Raw genomic sequence first — 19,944 nt, forward strand, 5'->3', positions numbered from 1 at the left:
TTCAGAGATTTTCCTTTAGTATTGAAAGCGTTTTATGGTCAGGGGATGTACACTTGAAGCACGTTGTGCTGGGAACTGAAAATATATTAGAAAATATGTTAAGCTTACCACTTTTCTTCTATTACACCACACAGCAGAGAGCAGCACTGAATTGTCTAGATCAGACATTCTTAACTAGATAGTTGTCCGAATAAGGGTTATCTCAGTTTAGCTACTAAAACAAAAGAATATTGGTGTATGGGAAGAAAAATTTCATAATAACTCAAAAGGACAGGAAAATTTATTCAACTTCAATTAAGAAATCAATTACAAAAACATCCAAAACTCTAATAAAAATCAAAATAATTAGAAAATATGGGTTTCACCACAGTTATTAATTTAATTCAAAAATATGTTAGTTCCTTGAAGAGCGTGGTCCTTTGGATTTTGATTTTAAGAAAACACCACTTCCTCTAATGCTGCTCACTGATGAAGTATAAACTTATCATGCCAAGAAAACACATTTCTGTTCACACTGTTGTTCCAAAAGTCCTCCTGTCTCTGCCCCAAGAAGAGGCCTGAAGAGATGTCTGCTGAAGCCGATTATCATGCAGCAGCACAGTCTGGTATATGAGCAATCCCATGCTTAAAACATGCAAAAAACCAGAGAAAGTTGCAAGGGAGAAAAATGAATGCATTGACAGAACTGGATGCAAAAAACTTCTTTCTTTTTTCTTGTTTCCAACCCTATTCCCCCCCGCCCCCCCCCCTTTTTTTAATCTTTCTTCCCTCCCCTCCCCTCCCACCAACTTAATAAATCACAAAATCTAGGTCAGCACAAATCAACAAGGTGACCCAGCTGCAAACTAAATGGGTAAAACAGCAACAAGTGAGGTAGCTGTTAGCTGTGAAGGGCATATGCCCCAGAGTTCAAATTCCTAGGGAACAGGTTCATGCAGCTCTAACCAATTTTTAAATATGCTTACTCTTGCTTTTTACAAGGGAGTTTAAAACCACATATTTAACAATAATTTCTGGAATATATTTTGAATCAAACAACATAATAAACCAGTCACTAAACTGCAAAAAACTTCAAATTAAGTTTCTTGTCTTTTTCAAATTAATCAAAAACCATCCCTTTTGATTCAGCAGAGACTAAGAGAGCATCTGTCTTGGTTTGAAAGACAGGTGTCAGCTAAGGAAGGCAGGAGCCTCCCTTGGAATGGAAAATGTGAACCCCTTCCCTCTGAATTACTGTAATTTTGAGATTAAGGGGCTCTCAAGCAAAGACATGGGAAAAGGAGTAACAGTTATTTACTAGTATGTAAAACAAGGTAAAAAAACAACAACAATGGCAGTGACAAAAACCAGAACCAGAAACCCAGTAACAGCCTTCTTGGCCACAGGCACTTTCCCCTTTGTTGTAGTTATGATCACAGCCAGCAGGAATGAGCACAACTCCCGGGGTGATGGACGAGATTTATGAGAAGCTCCGCAGCTATAGCTGGAACCGCGGGGCGTCTCAGCAGGCAAGGGGTGCGGGGCTACAGGGCAGCAAAGCTCTGAGCAGTGGCAAAGAAGTGGCGGGGGCGGAGCAGCAAGCAGGGCAGGGAAAAGCGGGCTCAGGATCCCGGGCACCCCAGCAGACGATGAAAAGTCCCTTTTTTAGTGAGACAGATGTTCATAAGGTCCCAGTTCACTGGCTGCTCTCACGAGCAGAAGTTCTCCCCAGTACAGGGCTGGGTTCAAGCGGCAACGAATTCTCTCCCACAGGTAGCAGCTCCGACCCTCCTCCTCCTCCTCCTTCTCCTCCGAGAGAGAGAGAGAGAGAGAGCACGAGAGAGTGTGTAAGCTAGCCCTACACTGGAAACCTCAGGTAAAGAGTGAGTAGCCAGCTTCTGAGTAGTACAACTTCTTTTGTATCTATTAGTATCCAGTCGTTAATGTCTCCCAGCGACGACCTGTATGGCAGAAAATTCCTTAAGAGGAAAAATCCAAAAGGAGAATTCCTAAAACCCCAACATCTGTGCCCAGATTCCCTTAAAAACTTTCCACACATGTAGTCTGTAAAACATGTATATTTATCACTGAAACACAAGTAAAAAAAAAACAAAAACAAAAACAACAAAAAAACCAAACAACAACAACAACAAAAACAAAATAAAACCAGCAAAAAAAACCCAAACAAACAAAAAAAACCCACTGCTATCAAAATATGACAATTCTCTTAAAGAGTAAAAAACCATGGGATAAAGGAAGACCAGAACAGGAATCTTGCAGAAGGTTGCATACAAAAAGAAAATGCTAGCAAAAGTAAACTACATGACATTCCTCAAGAGTACAAAACCAGTTCTGTGAAAAGGAACCGCATATGCTACATGAAACAACTAAAGTAACTCTCATGTAGTGATGGATCTCATACCCATCTTTGTCCAGAGCATTGAAGGGGAACTTGGTGCCTCCTAGATTGTTCCTCATCCGTGGGGCAATATCCAGCCCTCACGTAAAGGGTGACTGTTCATGGGGGAAAATAAAGGAGAATTCAATTGTGATTTGCAATAGGCTAAACACTGTTACATCTAAATCCAGTATCAATGTGCTTCTACTTAACCAACAGAAGACCAGTTGGACACATGCCCAAGTAGAAATGTCTTAGCAAAACAAGACCAGGGCATCCACAAACATTTAAGAACTCACTCTGAGGTGGAAAGGCTTGAACACTTCACCCTGCAAAACTCTCTCTCCATGTTTCTAACCATGTAATGGTCTAACATTTACCCAACTAAATAAACTAATTAGTCTTGTTCCTCACATGGTGGGCACCAGTTGTTCAGGATACAGGAAGATGTGGTCAACTGATGAGGTGATTAAAAGAAGGTGTATTGCAAAATCAGTCTCATGGAAGGGTGAGACTGTAAGGTTGTTACATCCAAAACCATCGCATCAGAAGCTGTTTTAATTCTAGCTACAAAGTTGTTTGTAAATTTGTTATCCAATCAGCTACTTCCACAAAGCTCGCTAGCATCTTCATAAATCAATTGCTAATTGCTACATTTTACACAATTTGCTGCAATGCATATTTTTCTATCCTATCATGTAACTCTACCGAAACTTATTGCTGTATCTTCTACTTTTTACCAACTCTATAACAAGTTCTATTGTTAGACTTGAAAGCTATTATTTTGCTTAACAAATTTATTTGCTTACATGAGGTATATTTCTACTTGCTTAAAACATTTCTGCTTAAACTACAAATCTTTATTCTTATTTTGTGCTTGTTTCACTATTCTATTTTAAAGCTTCAAGCCTTCTCTAGGGTCCTAGGTCAAACACTGTATCCAGCTCTATCTCTGAGCTTGTATGTTTGAGGCCTTGGGAGGTCTCTGTGCTTGCATTTCCCACACATTGCTAGTTCAGATTCATTGCAATATTGCTTGTTCAGGAAACTCAGTGTAAAAACCTTTTAATTGAGTGACCTGCTAGGAAGTATATTAAAGTGATCTCATGATTTTAAAATTTCTGAAAAGAAAGGTCATTTGCATAGTGATCATTTTTCACATGCAAGACCAGTGGCTTTTTTCAGCATTCAGATTCCACCTCTTCCTTCCCACCTTACATTTAATTTTTACATCCAGTAGCAGACAGGTTAAAGAGACACAACAACCACGAAATATAGTCAAGTAACTTTAAAACACATTTTAAAAGCTAATTTTATTTTTTAAGTCTACGAGGCACTTCTATGTTTTCATTTTCTCAGATATAAGATATATATCGTACACTATATACATCTATATCTATAAATATACATACATATACATGTATATATAAATACTATATATATAGATATATATTGTACATTGTCATTTTCTCAGATGTGTATATATGTCTCCCAATAAAGACTTTGCCAAAAATAAACCCTTTACTCTTCTATGTAGTTGAATCAAAAGGTACAGAAGATAGAAGGAAAAACAGAATTGTAGAGACTGAATGCAAATTGAGGAAATACATTTTATTCAAGCAGCATATCCTGCCCACTTCAAAACTTATTCTTCAGTATTTCAGGTTGATGTTTACATACCTAATTTATTTGTTAAAAAGCAGAAATACTACTAAATCCATTTGAGCAAAGAAACCAACTTTCAGGGTACTTCTTCTGTCATGCTGAAGAGCTGCTCTATTTAGCATAGCTCAGCATTGCAGGCATCAGCAGCTGACCTCTGGTCACATTTATCTCTATCTAATGTGCATCACAGATACTGCCTTCTTGGCAAATGCTGCCTTCCTTGGTACAGCTCTGCAATGGAGAGAAAACACCTTCAAGCTTTTTGTGTTGATTAGCAAGTTAAGAGAACACAGACTGAAAGCACTGTGTTAATCAAAATCTGGAAAAATAATGGTAAAGCATGACTGAAAGTAACTATTAATTTTGCAACAAAAATTCTTTTTCTGTGAGTTTAGAATAATTGTGTTTTGTATACATGCAATCATCAAGAACTTACAGAGCTGCCAGAGATCAGAGGTTTTTACAAAAGGCAGCAAGCCTGGACTTAATACAGTTTTCCAAAATGGTAAATTCATGCTGTGGGGTGACTTAGGTATGTTTTAAATCTTCCAACAGCTCTTTGTCTAAAATGTCTAAGAAAAGTGACTTTTCTAGTCAGAGTGAAGAGAGGTGATAAATAACAGTGGATACAAGAAGTAGTAACATGGAAGGAAAAAAATCAGTGCAAGAAGAAAGCTGCATTTCTTTCATAACCAAAATCAAAACAAAAGCAGACAAACAGCATACAATTAAGAGGAATCATAAAAAGAATCTACCACATGAAGACAGGGAAAAAGCCAAGAAAGCTGAGAATATCTAAGGGACAACAGAAATAAGAAGGAAAATTTATAGCTGTCATTTAAATGGAAATAAAACAAATAAGCTGTTGTGATGCCAGGATGATTTTTTGCCTTTGTTTTTATATACCTTTTATATAACTTTCATGAATCCTCAGTATTCTTATATGTATACTTGTAATTCCTGAAGTCTGATAATAGCATAGTCCTAGTATTTTGTTATGCCAGGAGAACATTCTAAAGGCCTTATAGAAGGAAGCCAAAAAACCCTACACTAGCTTGAGAAACTGAGGCCCCTCTAGCACATATCCTGTAAACTAGACATTTGGCCCATCCAGGGGGGTATTCCTCAAATAGGGGAGTATCATGCCATTCATCCAGGCCTTCCATTGGGGTAGCTTTGTTAGATATGCTAATTTGTAAGGTCTATAAATTGTACATGTGGTCTATCATGTATGTGCTTTGCAGCACATCCCACCTTGGTGAAATGGTGCACTATAAAGATCATTATTAAAACCCCTTATTCCTTAACCATGTCTGGCTTTCAATTTTTCAGACCAGGAAGAGGCATTAGCTGGAATACTCGTGTTTGATTTTCAAAATGGCAGGCTAGCATATAGGAAAAAAGACTAGGGAATATTAAGACAAATTAAATGTATAGACATAATCAGGAATGCTTGAGGAAAGTCACTGGGTACCATGGAGTTGGTGGTTGTATCTCAAAAGACATATATGTAAACTTACATATAATGCATGTGTGCATGCACTTCTGCGATGGCAACACATTTCAGTGTTTTCCTTAAGATCTTGGGGACCAGACTAGATGACCTTTAAAGGCCCATTTTGCCCAAACTATTCTATGACTGTAAGATCCTAGTATGTTTCTGTAGAAAACAACAACAAGTTAAAATTAGTTTGAAGTAACTTTGATGTATTGGAGAAATGGTCTAAAATTAGTATTTCTTTAAAAAGCAACACAACAAAGTGCTAAGTACTACATTTAATAAAAATGAAAACACATACATACAAAAAAAGGGAAAACAATTGTTTTGCAAATAGTACAGCCTAAAAGGAGCTGAGAATTATCAAATATCCAGGTAAGAATCAAAGCTGTAAAGTTGTTGCAAAACAAGTAAAGTTAATTGTGAATTGCATTAATGAGGCTGCCTAATTAGCAGTTGAGAGGTTATTATCTTGGGGGGTAGCATAAGGGGTGGCATGAAAAGACTATGAACACAGTACTATTTTGTAGTATACACAGGGTAAGTAATAGTTTTGTGAATCTGTAATTATAGATTAATGTAGGAGCATTTGTGCCGGATGGACCCTTTGTGGGAGAGGATGACAAAGGTACGGGATGCAAAGATAAATGGTAAGCATGTGCCTGGGCTGCCTGGCCCACTATGTCTGTGGGGGGACACACCTGGCACCTTTGGAGGTTGCTCCACTGAAAACACTACACCTCAGCTAAAAACTGTGCCCAGTGTTGTTGAATTCAGCAGCATTTAGAAAATGAATTTTCATAGAAAGTTTGCCTTTTAAGATATCATGGTCTTTACACAGCAAAACTTTTGTATTACCTTACTTTAAATTTATTTTCAAATTTATATTACCTTTTTACTAGATGCCAGAAAAATTTTAAGATATTTTACCACTAAAACTTTTTGAAAGCATTAAAAGCAATGCAGTATAAAAAAACAATGACGCATAGTCTGTTAAAGAAATTAGATTTGTGCCTTTAGTGTGGCAAACCAGCCACAGTTCTGCCAATCCAAAAGTTCCAAAATTCCAATCCTAAGAATAGAAATTGATTAAATAAGTGTTTTATTTGTTGGTCCCTGGTGCCCTAGTTTTCCCAGGTTTTCACATGAAAATTAATACATACCACCCCATCCTGCAGTTTTACAGCATTAGTCCTACTTGTTCTGCAGTACACAATATCATCTCCAGCTTGCCCCTTGTGTTTTTTAGTAACACTCATTCCTCATATGGAGGATGATCTCTAGCAGTATGCATTGAAATGACAGATAACCACATCATATTTTCCTGTGGAAAACAATTCCCTGTCCAGAATAACTGTTTTCATTTTGTAAATTGCAGCCCAAATTCCTTGATATATAATTCAGCTGATATCCCTCCCCATGTCCCTTTTCCCAGTTCTGTGAACTCATGCTGTCTGTGAAATGGCAGCAACAGCTTAACCCCACTCCATGAAAAAAGAGGAAATGGCAATCCAGAAAAGATACAGATGTTAGGGCTGAAGATTTTTGTATTTCACTCTTCTTGTCAGGCCGATACCAAGATTTCACTCAAAGAAAAAAACAGATTATATAACCAAATCTTGACGGTTTGTCCTATGCACAATACAACCCAAATGAATGGGAAGCAAATGGGCATAGCTGATGCTTGAAGACCAACCTAACTCCAACTAAGAGCCTGGATTCTTTTAGTTTGTGACAATGCACAAATTCTACACAGTGTATTTCTATATAGCTATAGAAATGACGACTTTGGGAAATCATGCAAATTTTATACTTGTTGAAAAGCTGCTTTAAAATCTGACAGTTGAGAGGAATGTGAGAGGTTGGTTATCCAGAACCACTGAAAGTAGCTTGTAAAGCTCATAATTCAGAGGGAAAAAAAAATCTTTATTTTCCTGTCTGCTTTAAAGAGAGACATATCATGCTCCCATTTCATGAACTGAAAAGCTGATTTTCTCTCAGACTCATCAGACTGCACCCCCTGGAAAGCAAAACTCTAATCTCAACTCCAGAAATAAGTATTAAAAAACCCACTTTCTTTTAATACGGATTTAGATGGAACATGAATATTCCTCTAAGAGAGGGATTTTCCGGTGCATTTCACAGTCCACCAGGTAATAGCCTATTAAGGATGCAAGCAAGAATAATTGTGTTACATATTCTTTGAAAATTTGTCATAAAATCCAAATCAAACCAGCAACATCTTCAACATTTTCTCAGCCCTACCTAGACCAGATAGCACAGGACAAGATGCTTACCCTTTTGTCTGGAGGATACTTCCAGGCTTTCCTCTCCCACTGCATATGCTCAGCTAAAGTAAACATATCAAAAAATTGAGTACTCCCTATGGAACTGCACTGAATCATGAATGTTTGCACATGACAGTAGAGGTCAGCTGAAGACCTTTTAAGTCCTTTGAGTTACACAGTGTGGACCTGGTGGATTTGAAAGCAAAATTTCATGTGATCCTTGAAATCCAAGGCTTGCTTTCATTCCAGAAGCATACTGCCAAGGCTTTCACTGTTGTATTTTGGGCTAAACCATTCTACTGCAAAGTCCAAGGGACTGTGGATTCTAAAGGCAGCCTGAAGCTTCAGGCTGGATGGAGAAAGCAGAAGGCTAAGATGCCTTCTGAGACATAAGCAGATCTCCCACTACAGTTCTGTTCTTTCCTCTTAACTATCACTTTAAACCTCACCATTGTTACACTTTCAGGAAGGGGTTCCACAGCTCAAATGCCTTGTAGACTTTCAAATCTCCATACCAAATGTCAACAATGGCTCTTCTCAGCACCAGATCACACTTTGCTTCTGCAACACAACTGATGGGTATTGCTGAAGGGGTCTTTGGTAGCACTTTGGGTTTAGGCTAAAGAAGGATGTTTTCTCAAGGATTTTTTTTTTTTTTTTTTTTTTTTTTTTTTACAGCTATGGAACTATTTGAGCAATTCTGGCATCATTCACCTGCATCTGCTGCACACATGGAAAGAAAATACATGCATAACCAAATCTGATACTCCAAAAATCAAAGTCAAGATGGTTAAGAGATGTTAAGTGTACTCTTTCTTAGTGCTGCAAAGATGAAACAAATAGGAGAGACCATGTAATGCTTTTAAATACGTTTCTTTTTATAAGAAGCAAACACAACCCCTTTCTAAAATGATTTTCTACTAGGAAGGGCGACAGTCAAGAAGGGTGACAAATCCTTTGAGTGCAAAACCCAGAATTTCCTTCACTTACCACGGTGTACAACCAATCTTTCTCTAGAAATGGTTCAATACTTTAAATAGTGAAATACGCAAAAATGAAAACACTCAGATGAAATCTCAAATGGTTGTGATTAAACTGCTGTTCACATGAATAAGACACTACCTGCATTTAGACTCAAAAAGTATTTATTCTGCTGCACCCAAATGGAGGGAATAAATTGCCTACTCTATTATTTCTAAAAGAAATAAACAATTTAAGACTAGTAGAAAAATTGATAAGAAGCCTGGTTATTACATGCTCTTTGGAGATTTTGCGAGCTGATAAAGAGTAGTATATATCACAAAAAGTAGGAAAAAAAGCACAGTGGTAGACAATAAACATTTATTGATCTTTGGTTTTAGAAATTGACTTATTTTGGATATGGGAAATACTATATAAAATAATGGAAGATTTTTTTAGTTCTTTACAGTGTACAAGTGCAAGGCATGCAGAGTACATGTACGGATGCTAAAATACTATAGGAACATTACTGCAGTAGACATTTTATGTCCAACATGGGTTAACGCTTTACAAAGGCAAGCAAGTTGATGGAGCCACTTGATAAACAGCAGATATCAGTTTCTCTTAGATTTGCTGTGGTATTACCATGAGCAACTAATAGACATAAATTTGATTTCAATAATGTGTGCATTATAAAAGTGGAGTTAGACTGTAACATTTCAACAAAATTAATAGGGAATAAGAAAGTATAACCTTGGTTCAGTTTTGTAAAATTTACTGTTAAAGAAATTTAGGCATTTAAATGACAAACAAATTCTTATTATTTTCACATTAATATAAAATGAGCAAGGCAAAACTAGCTTCTTAAATGCTCGACGGTAAAAAATGCAATGTAACTCCTTACAAATAGTGTAAGGAAATATTTAGCAAGCTTACTGTACCAGGTTTTCCCAAAGAGTGTACCATATACAGTACGGATTCCTATACCCACTTTTTAGAGCTAAAAGCTCAACATGCTGTGACAAGCCTTCCTCAGAAGAAGGCTTCCTTTGGTAGATTTGAATCAGCAACACCATCTCAACTTACAAGCACTTCACATGCAGAATGTATAATTAACTCAGGAGCAGGGGTTTGTTGTTTCCTCACTTTTTAACCTCCTTGCTGAACCAGTCAGGTTCAACCTTCAGCTCCTGCATTCCTGAAGGTGGACAAGTAGTTTTAAAGTAAGGGTAGTTTCACTATTGAATATTCTAACAGAATTCTACAAAATTCGACAAGGTGTAACTTTTGGAAGCTTGGTGTCTGTCAGCGGTATCACGATTGGTAGTCTTTGTGCTCCAAATCCATAAGGATTCAGTGACCTTCAGTGTTGTCTTTCTGAGCCCAAGCAGAACTACTTACCTGGCTGAAATCACCCATGTGCCTGGGGTATAATTAACACCCAGGTGTCGCTACAAAACTTTGTGAGTCAAACCATTCCAAATCTTGTAAACACCTGCCCTCGGTCATAAAGAAAGCAGTGTAGAGGTGGCAGGTAGCAGGTGGCAGAGGGAGGGGTGTTAATTTAAATTAGTGGTGTTCAATTATCAGTCAGATATGGACAAAATAGTTAGATTACCATTTAAGTAAGAGGAATGGAAAAGATTTCTTCAAAATCTTATTCGTTTCCAATATGTAATAGCACAAAACCACACATGGACATTACATAAGCCAAAAACTATATGAAAAAAATAATTTCATAGCAAACCTTATTTTAAGGGCTACCAGAATCACCCACGATTAGGCACTTTACAGAATATTTAAAAGAATATTACTGGAAGTTGTCTGTTAGCTGTAGTAGTTGTACCCAAGTATTATCCACACCACTAAAAAAAAAAACCCAAAACAACCAAAAAAACACCCTGAAGTGAGTTTTTTCAACCTGTGTTGTGCTCTTCTGATCATCACAGATCCTGATGAACATTTAAAAGCATAGGAGCCAATTTGTTTTTAAACAGCAGGTAATGCAACATGAGATCCATATAATACAAACAGCACTTGACACCATCCTCACTGTGAAGCATGACAGTCTTAGTACTTGCAAAGCTGTAATTATAAAAATCGTATTTTAACAGTATTGTAGCAGTAAGAGGAAGCTAAAATTTACATATATAACACCAGAGTCTTTTCCATTTGGCAAATTCTGAAATGAAGGGAGGGGAACCTTTATGTCTTAGGTCTTTATTCTAGATTGAAAGTATTATGCGCTTTTCACTTAAAGACAAAAATAAAAAAGACTATTAACTCAAGAACAACACTGAATTTGTGTGTTCCCAGCAACAATGAGACAAGTAGAAGATTTAAAGTAAAATATTTACAACTTGGAAGATATTCCCCATGTAATTTGTAACATGTCTACCTTATGAGAAATTTTAGGCTGAAATTATTTAATAGCATCTTTGCATTAATATTTGCTCACATAAATGGGAAGACTGAAACATTAGACAGCTTTCTGTAACTTCTATTACAGAATTTTTTTCCACATATATTACTCCTAGAAAACCTTACATACTGTTAAGAATGGAGCAAAGGAATGACCAAAGATAGGAAAAATAAAAACTGTTGGCACATCATGACATGGGTATGAACTGCAGTTATGAAATACAAGTTTTGGTGCCTTTTTCTTCATCCTGTTTTTATGAAAAATACTGTGAATATGTATTCTGGAAGCTTAGAACACATACGGGAGGCAGAGTTACTATGAACACAGGAAGAGAGAATAAGTCTGACTTTAAGCACAGGAATTTTAAGCCAGGTTTTAAAAAATATATTGCAGCACAATAAAAGAATAATGACTTACTGCTAAGGAGTTTGTAAAAAGCTATTCAAAGCTCTTTTGAGATGTGTATTTTATAGATAGCAGAGTCATATGGATAGTATGTTGTTGAGAAAAAATGCTGCAAGTACAAATTTTAAGGGCTCTTGACTGATGTGTAATTAAATGGAAAAAATGTGGTATTTACAGGTGGATTTTGGACTTTGCTATAAAACTGCATACCTGTTAATACTTCAGCCTAAACATCAAGCTTAAAAAAAAAAAAGTGTAGAAGTTTTTGATTTCTAGTTGCAGGCATTGATATTAATTTAAAAAAAATGAAAATATGATCCATAGTATTAGGATTAAAAATAATTTCCATTAAAAACATCATTGAAATCAAAAGTATAAAAATACATATACACTGGCATGCAAAACAACATCCAGTGCAACACTACCCTCCTGGCAGCCCACGGTGAGAGACTGGAAAAAGTTAAGTGCAGCATATACAGATGTCAGTAAAAGCAGCCTGGTAATGACATGTTGGCTCAATGATCTCACCTGGAGGAGGACGACCTTTCAGTCTAGTACTCAGGAGTGCAAATGAGACATGCCATCTACTTCACTGTGTGCTGCTGCACAGGTCACAAAGCATGGCAAGCCTTCCTAAAGAAGGAGTTGCCAAAAATCACTCTGAAGCACAGACAGACCAATCTGCATCAGCCTGCTTAGTGAGATCAGACATCTGGCTTCTAAGCATCTGTTGCCTAGATGCTCTTTAGAGCGAGGTCAAAATATTGCTCTTTATTTACCATTTGGGATTTAGGCTGCAGATGCTAAAAATAACAGTCTTACTCATAATTCACATTTAATATTTGATTTAAGATACAAGTAACCTGCTGTTGCCTTCCTCCCTTAAGATTTTCCTCAGGCGTAATGGATTTCTCCAAAGAACACAGTTTTCTTTGGCCTTATTCTTGTTCAATGCCTCCAATTTTTCTGGGCACCCAATTCTTAAATTTTAAATAAAAGTATCTAGGAACTTTATAGTGACAAAATTAACTGCGGGGTTAAGTCTGGGTGTAGAGGGGCTGTGTTGAACAAATTAATGTGAAAAATGTGTAATGAGAAAAATCATGAAGCATAGTATTTAAAAACTGATCAAAATTATCTTTGTGAAAAGCACAGCTGTTTGAGAATAAAGAGACATAAAGCCTTTTACCTTGGAGAACCTTCCAACAGCTTTAAGATCAGATGTGTTCAGTTTTTTATTTGAGATATCCAAAATGCCTATTATCACTTAGGTGTAGTTACTCTAATGAAGCCCAGCACTGAATTGTTCCTTGGAAGTTAGCTGAAATTTCTGTACTTGCTAACCACTATATAGGGTGAGGTTATGCTGCCTAAATGTTGTGTTGATGTCTTGGTAGCATTTTTGTTCTTAAGACAAATTTGACTTTACAGTCCAGGGAAGAACATATCTCTGTTTAAACACCTTGCAGTACTTGTGATCCAAATGTGGAGAAGAACAACTGTAACAGAAATTAATTTTCTGTAAGTATCTTCTGTACAAGGATGTTCTCTTGCACAGAAGATACCTACAGAAAATTAATCTGTGGATCCTTTATGCAAGCGAATTCTGGAAGAGGGAAAGACTGCGCAGCTAACAAAACCTCAAAGCCTGGCATAACCTATTAGCTTGAGAAGAAATTATAAGAGGACAAGTGCAGCCTGAAAATGTCACCTACAAAATGTAAGAATAGGTTTTCTATAATCTCTTCTCCTGATCTTAATCAACTTCTCTTAGCTCAGAAGTAGCCCAAGTGTTATGTTTGGACCTCCCTGAACTTGCTGGAAGACTTGAATTTTTCGCAGTCTTAACCCTTTGAAGGGACCCACATAATAAATGTGCAGAGTTTGAACAAATGTTAACAAGTTTATTCTTGTTTCAGATGGAATTTTAAGTTATTTGAACTATTTAAAGGAACTAATCCTTCAAAAATAGATAAACTAAACGGAAGTCAAAATATAATCTTGAACTAATTTAGCCTACTTGGTTCTGAGAAGGGAACACAGGGACAGCGCTATAGATCGGCAATGGAAGTCACATCAGTAAGAGAGGAAGGGAGATCTGAATTTAAGAAGAAAGAAACAGAAATGTTGCTTTGCCAAAGGAACATTTCCTTCTAAAATCTCTCAGAAACTAAGGGAGATCTCACTCTGGCCTCCCAGTACTTAAAGGGGGTTTATAAAAAAGAGGGAGAATGACTTTTTGCAGAAGCAGGGAGTGATAGGACGGGGGGAACACTTCCAAACTAGAAGAGGAGAGATTTAGATTAGGTGTTGGATGAAGACTCTTGCCTGTGAAGGTGGTGAGGCACAAGTTAAGGTTACCCAGAGAAGCTGTGGCTGCCCATCTCTGGAGATGTTCAAGGTCATGTTTGATGGGGCTTGGAGCAACTTGGTCTGGTGAAAAGTGGTCCATTCCAGATCCAATCCAGCCCAAATCATTCTACAATTTTTTTATTAAGCAGTGGGCAAAAAGCAAGAAAAAATGTTTATGAAACCTGAGTAATACCTACCAACCTTTCAGTCATATTTTATTGCTTTTCCATTTCTGCAAGGTGCTTTCCCCCCATTGCCAGGTGCTGATAAAGGTCTCCATGAAACAAACAAAAAAACCATTTGCCAGCTGCTGTTTCAAAGGAACTTACTACAAAAGTGAGCAGATATTCCTTTGAACCTTACACAATATATATGGAAGTCAGGAGTATCAGGGTTGCTACTTTATTTTAAAAGCACATTTTGATTGTATCACATACTTGTCAGAAGCACTGCTCCACAACCTTAGCAATACAGTCCCTCTGGTTTCACTGTCACATGTTTCAAAGGCTTTTATTACCATATTTTAGTTTTTCATAAGCCTTCTGGACTCATGTCAGGATTAAATGGATCCAAAGAAAGACCATCTCCCACTCACTGCTGACCAGAAGGTCAACCATTCAATTCTGCAGAACAATGGTCTGTAGAACAATAGAATAGCACAGTGGCTACAAGCACTGATCTTCATGTTTGTAATACCAGGTGCCTATTTTTCACTGTGATCTGTGTGATGTCTGAATAGTAAGTCAGCATGAGCTCTTAGCAAAAGCTTTGTGAAGTTCAGCTACATGATCCTTATTACTTTTGCTGAATGCATTATTATATAACTATAGTACACTTTTGCTTATAAGCTTTCAGACTCACTATGTCAGCAAAAACTGTTGCTTAACATTATTTTGAAGTATTCTCAAGTATCCAAAATTTACTCCTTCAGATTTCAACAACAGGTTACATCTCCTATATAGTGAGCTTCATCAGGCAAGTTCACTATCAGAATCAAACTGTTCTGCATTGTTTAATTTTTCTGAACACAAGATTGGCATTGAACACCTAACTCTAACCTAAAAGCTGGCCTTAGTAATTCTATTAGTAAAGACGTATCTTGTAGTAATGACGTATCTTGAACTAATATTAAAGTGGGTCCAGTATTGTTGGACCTGTCATATTTTGTCCATTATTCATCTGAAAGATACTTCCTAGATATGCTTGAAATTTCAAACTACGAGGTCAAATATTATTCTTTAGGCTAATTCACAGTTAAGCCTTTGTCCCTATTAGTTACAAAAAGGTGGTGTGAAAACAACAAAGCTTGCAAACTGAAATACTGCAATGAAACCAGTAGCATCATGCAAGGTGTGCTCAGACATCCCAAACACATGCAGTAGGTACTAGGCTGGTGTACACAAATCTTTCTCCAATAAATGCAACTTAATAAACAAATAAATAACTTAAAAGGCTTTCAACACAGCAAGATAGTTTATCACCAGCTTAAAATCTTGATTTTCTGAATTAATTAAGTTTGTTCTCCCATATGATAGGTTTGCTACATATTAAAAATTTAGTTAAGCTTTTCCATTTATAAATGCTTATCATATGCCAAAGCTGTACACAAATTCAAGAGAAAAAGAACAGTAACATAAAAAGAGCTAGTATTAGCTAAAAAACCCACTGACCTTTGTGAAGTATAATATTAACTGTTTAAAAAAGCTACTGCATATAAATCCCCATTCTTGTTTTGCAAATACACAAAACATCTGAAAAACTGTAAATAATTTTATGACTGGAATCTATCCAGTTAAGCAAAAACTGTAAAGTTAATACTTTGCTCTTTTTCTTATAACACAGCTGTTTTATTATACAGAAAATCTATTTCTGAAGCCAAGATATATTAATTACCATTATATGGCCAAGTTAGCACAAATTAAAGTGGCAGAAGATGATGATTTGACAGAGCAGAAATTTTAAGATTAACAGTATAAGTAAATATTTTCTTCCAAGACAGTGTAAGTTCTTTAGTATAGCTAAGTACCTCTAAAGAGGCACAAAAACCAAACAGCCCTTTCAACTGAACCAAAAAAAAAAAAAGGAAAAAAAAGAAAGAAAGAAAGAAAAAAAAAGAAAAATTTAAAAGTTTAATTTCAAAAGGGAATCTTGAAATTACTAGATACACATACACCCCTCTCCCACAGAACTGTAAGATACATTCAGGAATTTAAAATAAAGATTCCATACTTCATACCTTCATATATATTATATATTTGATATATAATATATATGTACATTACACATATACATACACTATCAGTCAGCAGGATTAAACTGTTTTGTTTTGAAATCTTTGACTGGTGCCACTAATTATTTTCTATTCTTTTGTAAATTCAATGGAATTTATCTACTACCTCAAAAGAAGAAATTTAAAAGATCCAGACACAATGTGTGGATCAATACTAGCACCAATAGATGGCCATTACTTCAAAATGACTGCAGGGACTGAAATAATATATTTGTTATAACTCTCTTCTTACTGCACAAGCACTCCTGCAAAATATGTAGGCAGCAATACCTGTCAGGTACATACATCTACTGTTAATTTATATTTTATACAACATTCCTTACTGTAATATACAGTATCTCTTTTGTCCTGTTGGATTTTTTGATTTTCCAAGGAGAAAAGTGATCCATAGCTATCCAACAGAATTTTTTTTTAATCCCCTCTCTCTCTCCTTTCACTTGTATGGCTCAGTTTCAAGACTTAATTGATAGGCAGCCACCATCACTATGTCCAGTACTTTTTGAATGCAGTTCAGTCAGTGACTGTTGAAGCTTAAAAAACAAATTTTTGAGTTTGGCTTGTTGTTTATGGAAACGAAGATACTCAGAGGTCACATCTTTTCAGCATGCTTACCACCATCTACAACACAATAATGTCAGTCAGTCCCAGGACTATAACTGAATTAGTTACCTACCACTTGGGTAACAAAAATAACAAACCCAGTTGCAATTTTAAACATTTTAAGATTATTCACCCTGAGAACACCAAGGAAGTGTTTAAAAATAATTGTGGTATGTTTTCTCTTCACATATATAGTTTTGTTTTCTCTTCATCTAGACTCTGACCTCACACTTGTTCTGTCACTTCACTTGTTCATGCCACAGTCAGGTACTGGTGATAGAAGAGCCCAAAAAGGCTTGTAGAAAAAAGGCAAGCAGCAATCCACCAAGTGAGGAAAGACAGGAGTCCCCGGAACAGGAGAGGAGTAAAAATATTCTTTAGGCTTCCCAGAGCCATTGTTATTTGTACTACAGTTACTTTCATCTTTCCATCAGCAGGTGGAGACTCAGAATAAACAGAATTGGGAAGCAGACTGTTTTCTACTGGAGTGTCAGAATTCAATCCTGGGTAGATGCCCCAAGAATAATTACCTGTTAAAAATAAACAAGCAACAGATTTTTGTAGAATTAGATTTAAGTTCTGTTAATTCAATCACTCTACAGTCTTTGATATATTTTTAATACACACACGCAAAATGTTACATTTTTATAACTTAGTAAATACAAACTATACTCATCTGCATGACTTCCTGGTCATACCAGTAAGCTACTGGGGTAGGATTCATCTTGTATTTTGACATCCCAGCATCTGCATGTGATATAGCTGCCTTGAGACCTCTGTATGTCCTGGGTATGATTCATCTTACCAGACAGAGATGTCTATTCCAAGGCAGGATAAATCACAACCTACTAAAGTCTATCTCTATCTATTGCCTTTTTGCAAAGAGAATGACACAACTGCATGGCAGGCTATGAAACACTTGTCTCACAAGAAAGAAAGGAAAGAAAGGAACAAAAGAAGGAACGAAAGAAGGAACGAAAGAAGGAACGAAAGAAGGAACGAAAGAAGGAATGAAAGAAGGAAATAAAAAAAAGGAAAGAAAGAAACCCCAAACCAGAGCTACTTCAGATCTCCCAGTAACTGTACAAACCCCCTATCTCACAATTTCCATTCTAAAAGCCTACTAATGATAAAAAAGCTGAAAAAATTCATTTATGAGAGGTGCATGAAGTTAAATCAATCATACTTTATACAGTTCACTTTTAAAATATTTCTAAAAAGAGAAATATTTCAACAGAAGTAAATAGTTTAATTGGTTGCATTACACAATTTCTCAGAAATAAGTAAAACAAATCAGCATGTAATTGGAAGATATCAAAAGCAGCAAGAGAAATAACTACTTAAAAGCCACATATGAATGTTTTAAAGTACAGGAAACTACAAAGTGTTTTTGTATTGTAAGTACCCATGAATTCTAATTCTCTTTAGAGAGGTTAAAATAAAAAAGCCCTATGTAGAACAGAATAAACTACTGTTGATTTAATTTTGCCTACCTAGTGTTTTCAAGAGCAGAGTTGTGTGAAGAAGCATTACCAATGGTGCAACATACTGCAGTGCAATTACACAGAGATAATAGAATACCCGAGCCACCTAGAAAAGTAAAAGAGTGTAAGTTCATGATTCCTGGTTGATCAAAGCAGACCCTTATGAATATGTCTAGAAGAAACAATTTATTTAAAAACCCCAGTACTTATGCATTAGAGCTGTTTTAAGAATCTTCTAGTAACTCTTGGCATGTGACATATTGTCCTCAAAAGACCTAATGAAGAAATTCCCATCATGAATTCTAGTTTCAGGACATTTACAAATCTGTGAGGAAGGGCTGAAAGAAAATAATTAAAGGCATCAATTCTGTTAAAAAAAAACAGAACCAATTTTCCTTCTGCAAACTGTATGCCATCATTCAATGACTCCTACTTTAATACACCAGAAACAAAAATAAATGTATATGTTTAATTGTTCAAGTTCACAGTCATTTACAAACTAAATCCTATTTCAAAAATGAAGTAGTAGTTACAGTCCAAAGCCCCATAAAAAGTAAATGAAAAATTGGTTAATATTGCCCTTTTTCAAAAGTGAGATATTCTTAAGATTTCCAACTGGAAAGCATCTGTATTTTAAAAACAATGATAAGCTGAGTTTTCATTAGATCAATAATAGCATTTAAATGGTCTTTATTTCAGTCAGACACTATGGTTCTTCGAAGTCCATTTAGATATATCCCCTGCTCTCTAATAGGTTCCATTTTTCTCAAGATTGTAACATTACATATTTTTATAAGCTATTGACCTAAAAGATTAAACCAAATAAAGACGGAAAAAAGTGATAAAATCAATAGCAAGCAAGCAGTAAAATAAAACTACCCGGGTTTTATAAAAGAACAGAATTCAGGTTGACAAAAATGATGAAGGTAGACATGACACTTTTTGGAATCCCTCTCAAGCCTCAAAAGGCTTCTTAATGAGCACGCATCAAAAAACTAACATGAGAAAGAAAAGTAGTAAGACACTGACAGAAAAAAAAAGCATGAGACAAAAAAATTGTCAAAAAATTGATGGAATATGACAAAAATAACAAATTAAAAAGGAATGAGCAATGTAGAATGACAGACAGGAAAGAATTCACTGGCAGAAGTTCCTAAAAATGGTAAAGCAGATATGATTAGTAAAACAAGACAAGACCACATATAGCGACTATGACCTTCTCAAAGAGAATATATGAGGATACTGGAGAAATGGATATAAGAAATGCCACATGGAAAAGACATTAGTGTTTTACAGATAGGAATAAAATTCCCAGTATTAAAATTGCACATTTACAGCAACTGGCACAGTACCATCCTAACCAGCTGCTACTACATGTATTTCCTAATTTATTTTCTGGAGCAAATTCCTAGCCACTTTGTTTGTAAATAAGTACTGCACAGTTCTCTTATGACCTTCAGACACTTAGTGTAACTACACATAGTAATGACAATCCTAGAAGAGGAGTCTTTGTCTTATGGCATGCTTCAAATATTCCTCCTGCAACAGACCCTAATTCAGCAGGATCATTAGACAGCACTATCATAAAACACTAGAAATTTAA

The 19,944-nt window shown here is 36.0% G+C and overlaps 1 protein-coding gene across 7 annotated transcripts in view; it reads right to left on the minus strand.

The window, feature by feature from the left end:
- Positions 1 to 260: 260 nt before the first annotated feature.
- The window catches only part of TMEM161B (transmembrane protein 161B), a 51,865-nt gene continuing 32,181 nt past the window's right edge, over positions 261 to 19,944 (minus strand). For 3 of the 7 annotated variants that reach the window (XM_054002870.1, XM_054002866.1, XM_054002871.1), the window contains exons 11-12: positions 18,351 to 18,447; positions 15,725 to 17,387 (exon numbers count right to left, since the gene is read on the minus strand). In XM_054002870.1, the coding sequence (XP_053858845.1) occupies positions 17,110 to 17,387; positions 18,351 to 18,447 (375 nt within the window). In that variant the 3' untranslated portion in view covers positions 15,725 to 17,109. Of the gene's footprint in view, positions 625 to 1,814; positions 1,941 to 2,401; positions 2,494 to 4,057; positions 4,274 to 5,562; positions 5,703 to 14,154; positions 17,388 to 18,350; positions 18,448 to 19,944 lie in introns of those variants that run through there. The other 4 variants (XR_008441207.1, XR_008441206.1, XM_054002869.1 and 1 more) reach the window with 4 other exon arrangements.

The sequence above is a fragment of the Vidua macroura genome, chromosome Z (assembly GCF_024509145.1).
Source record: "Vidua macroura isolate BioBank_ID:100142 chromosome Z, ASM2450914v1, whole genome shotgun sequence".
NCBI classification, from domain to species: domain Eukaryota; kingdom Metazoa; phylum Chordata; class Aves; order Passeriformes; family Viduidae; genus Vidua; species Vidua macroura.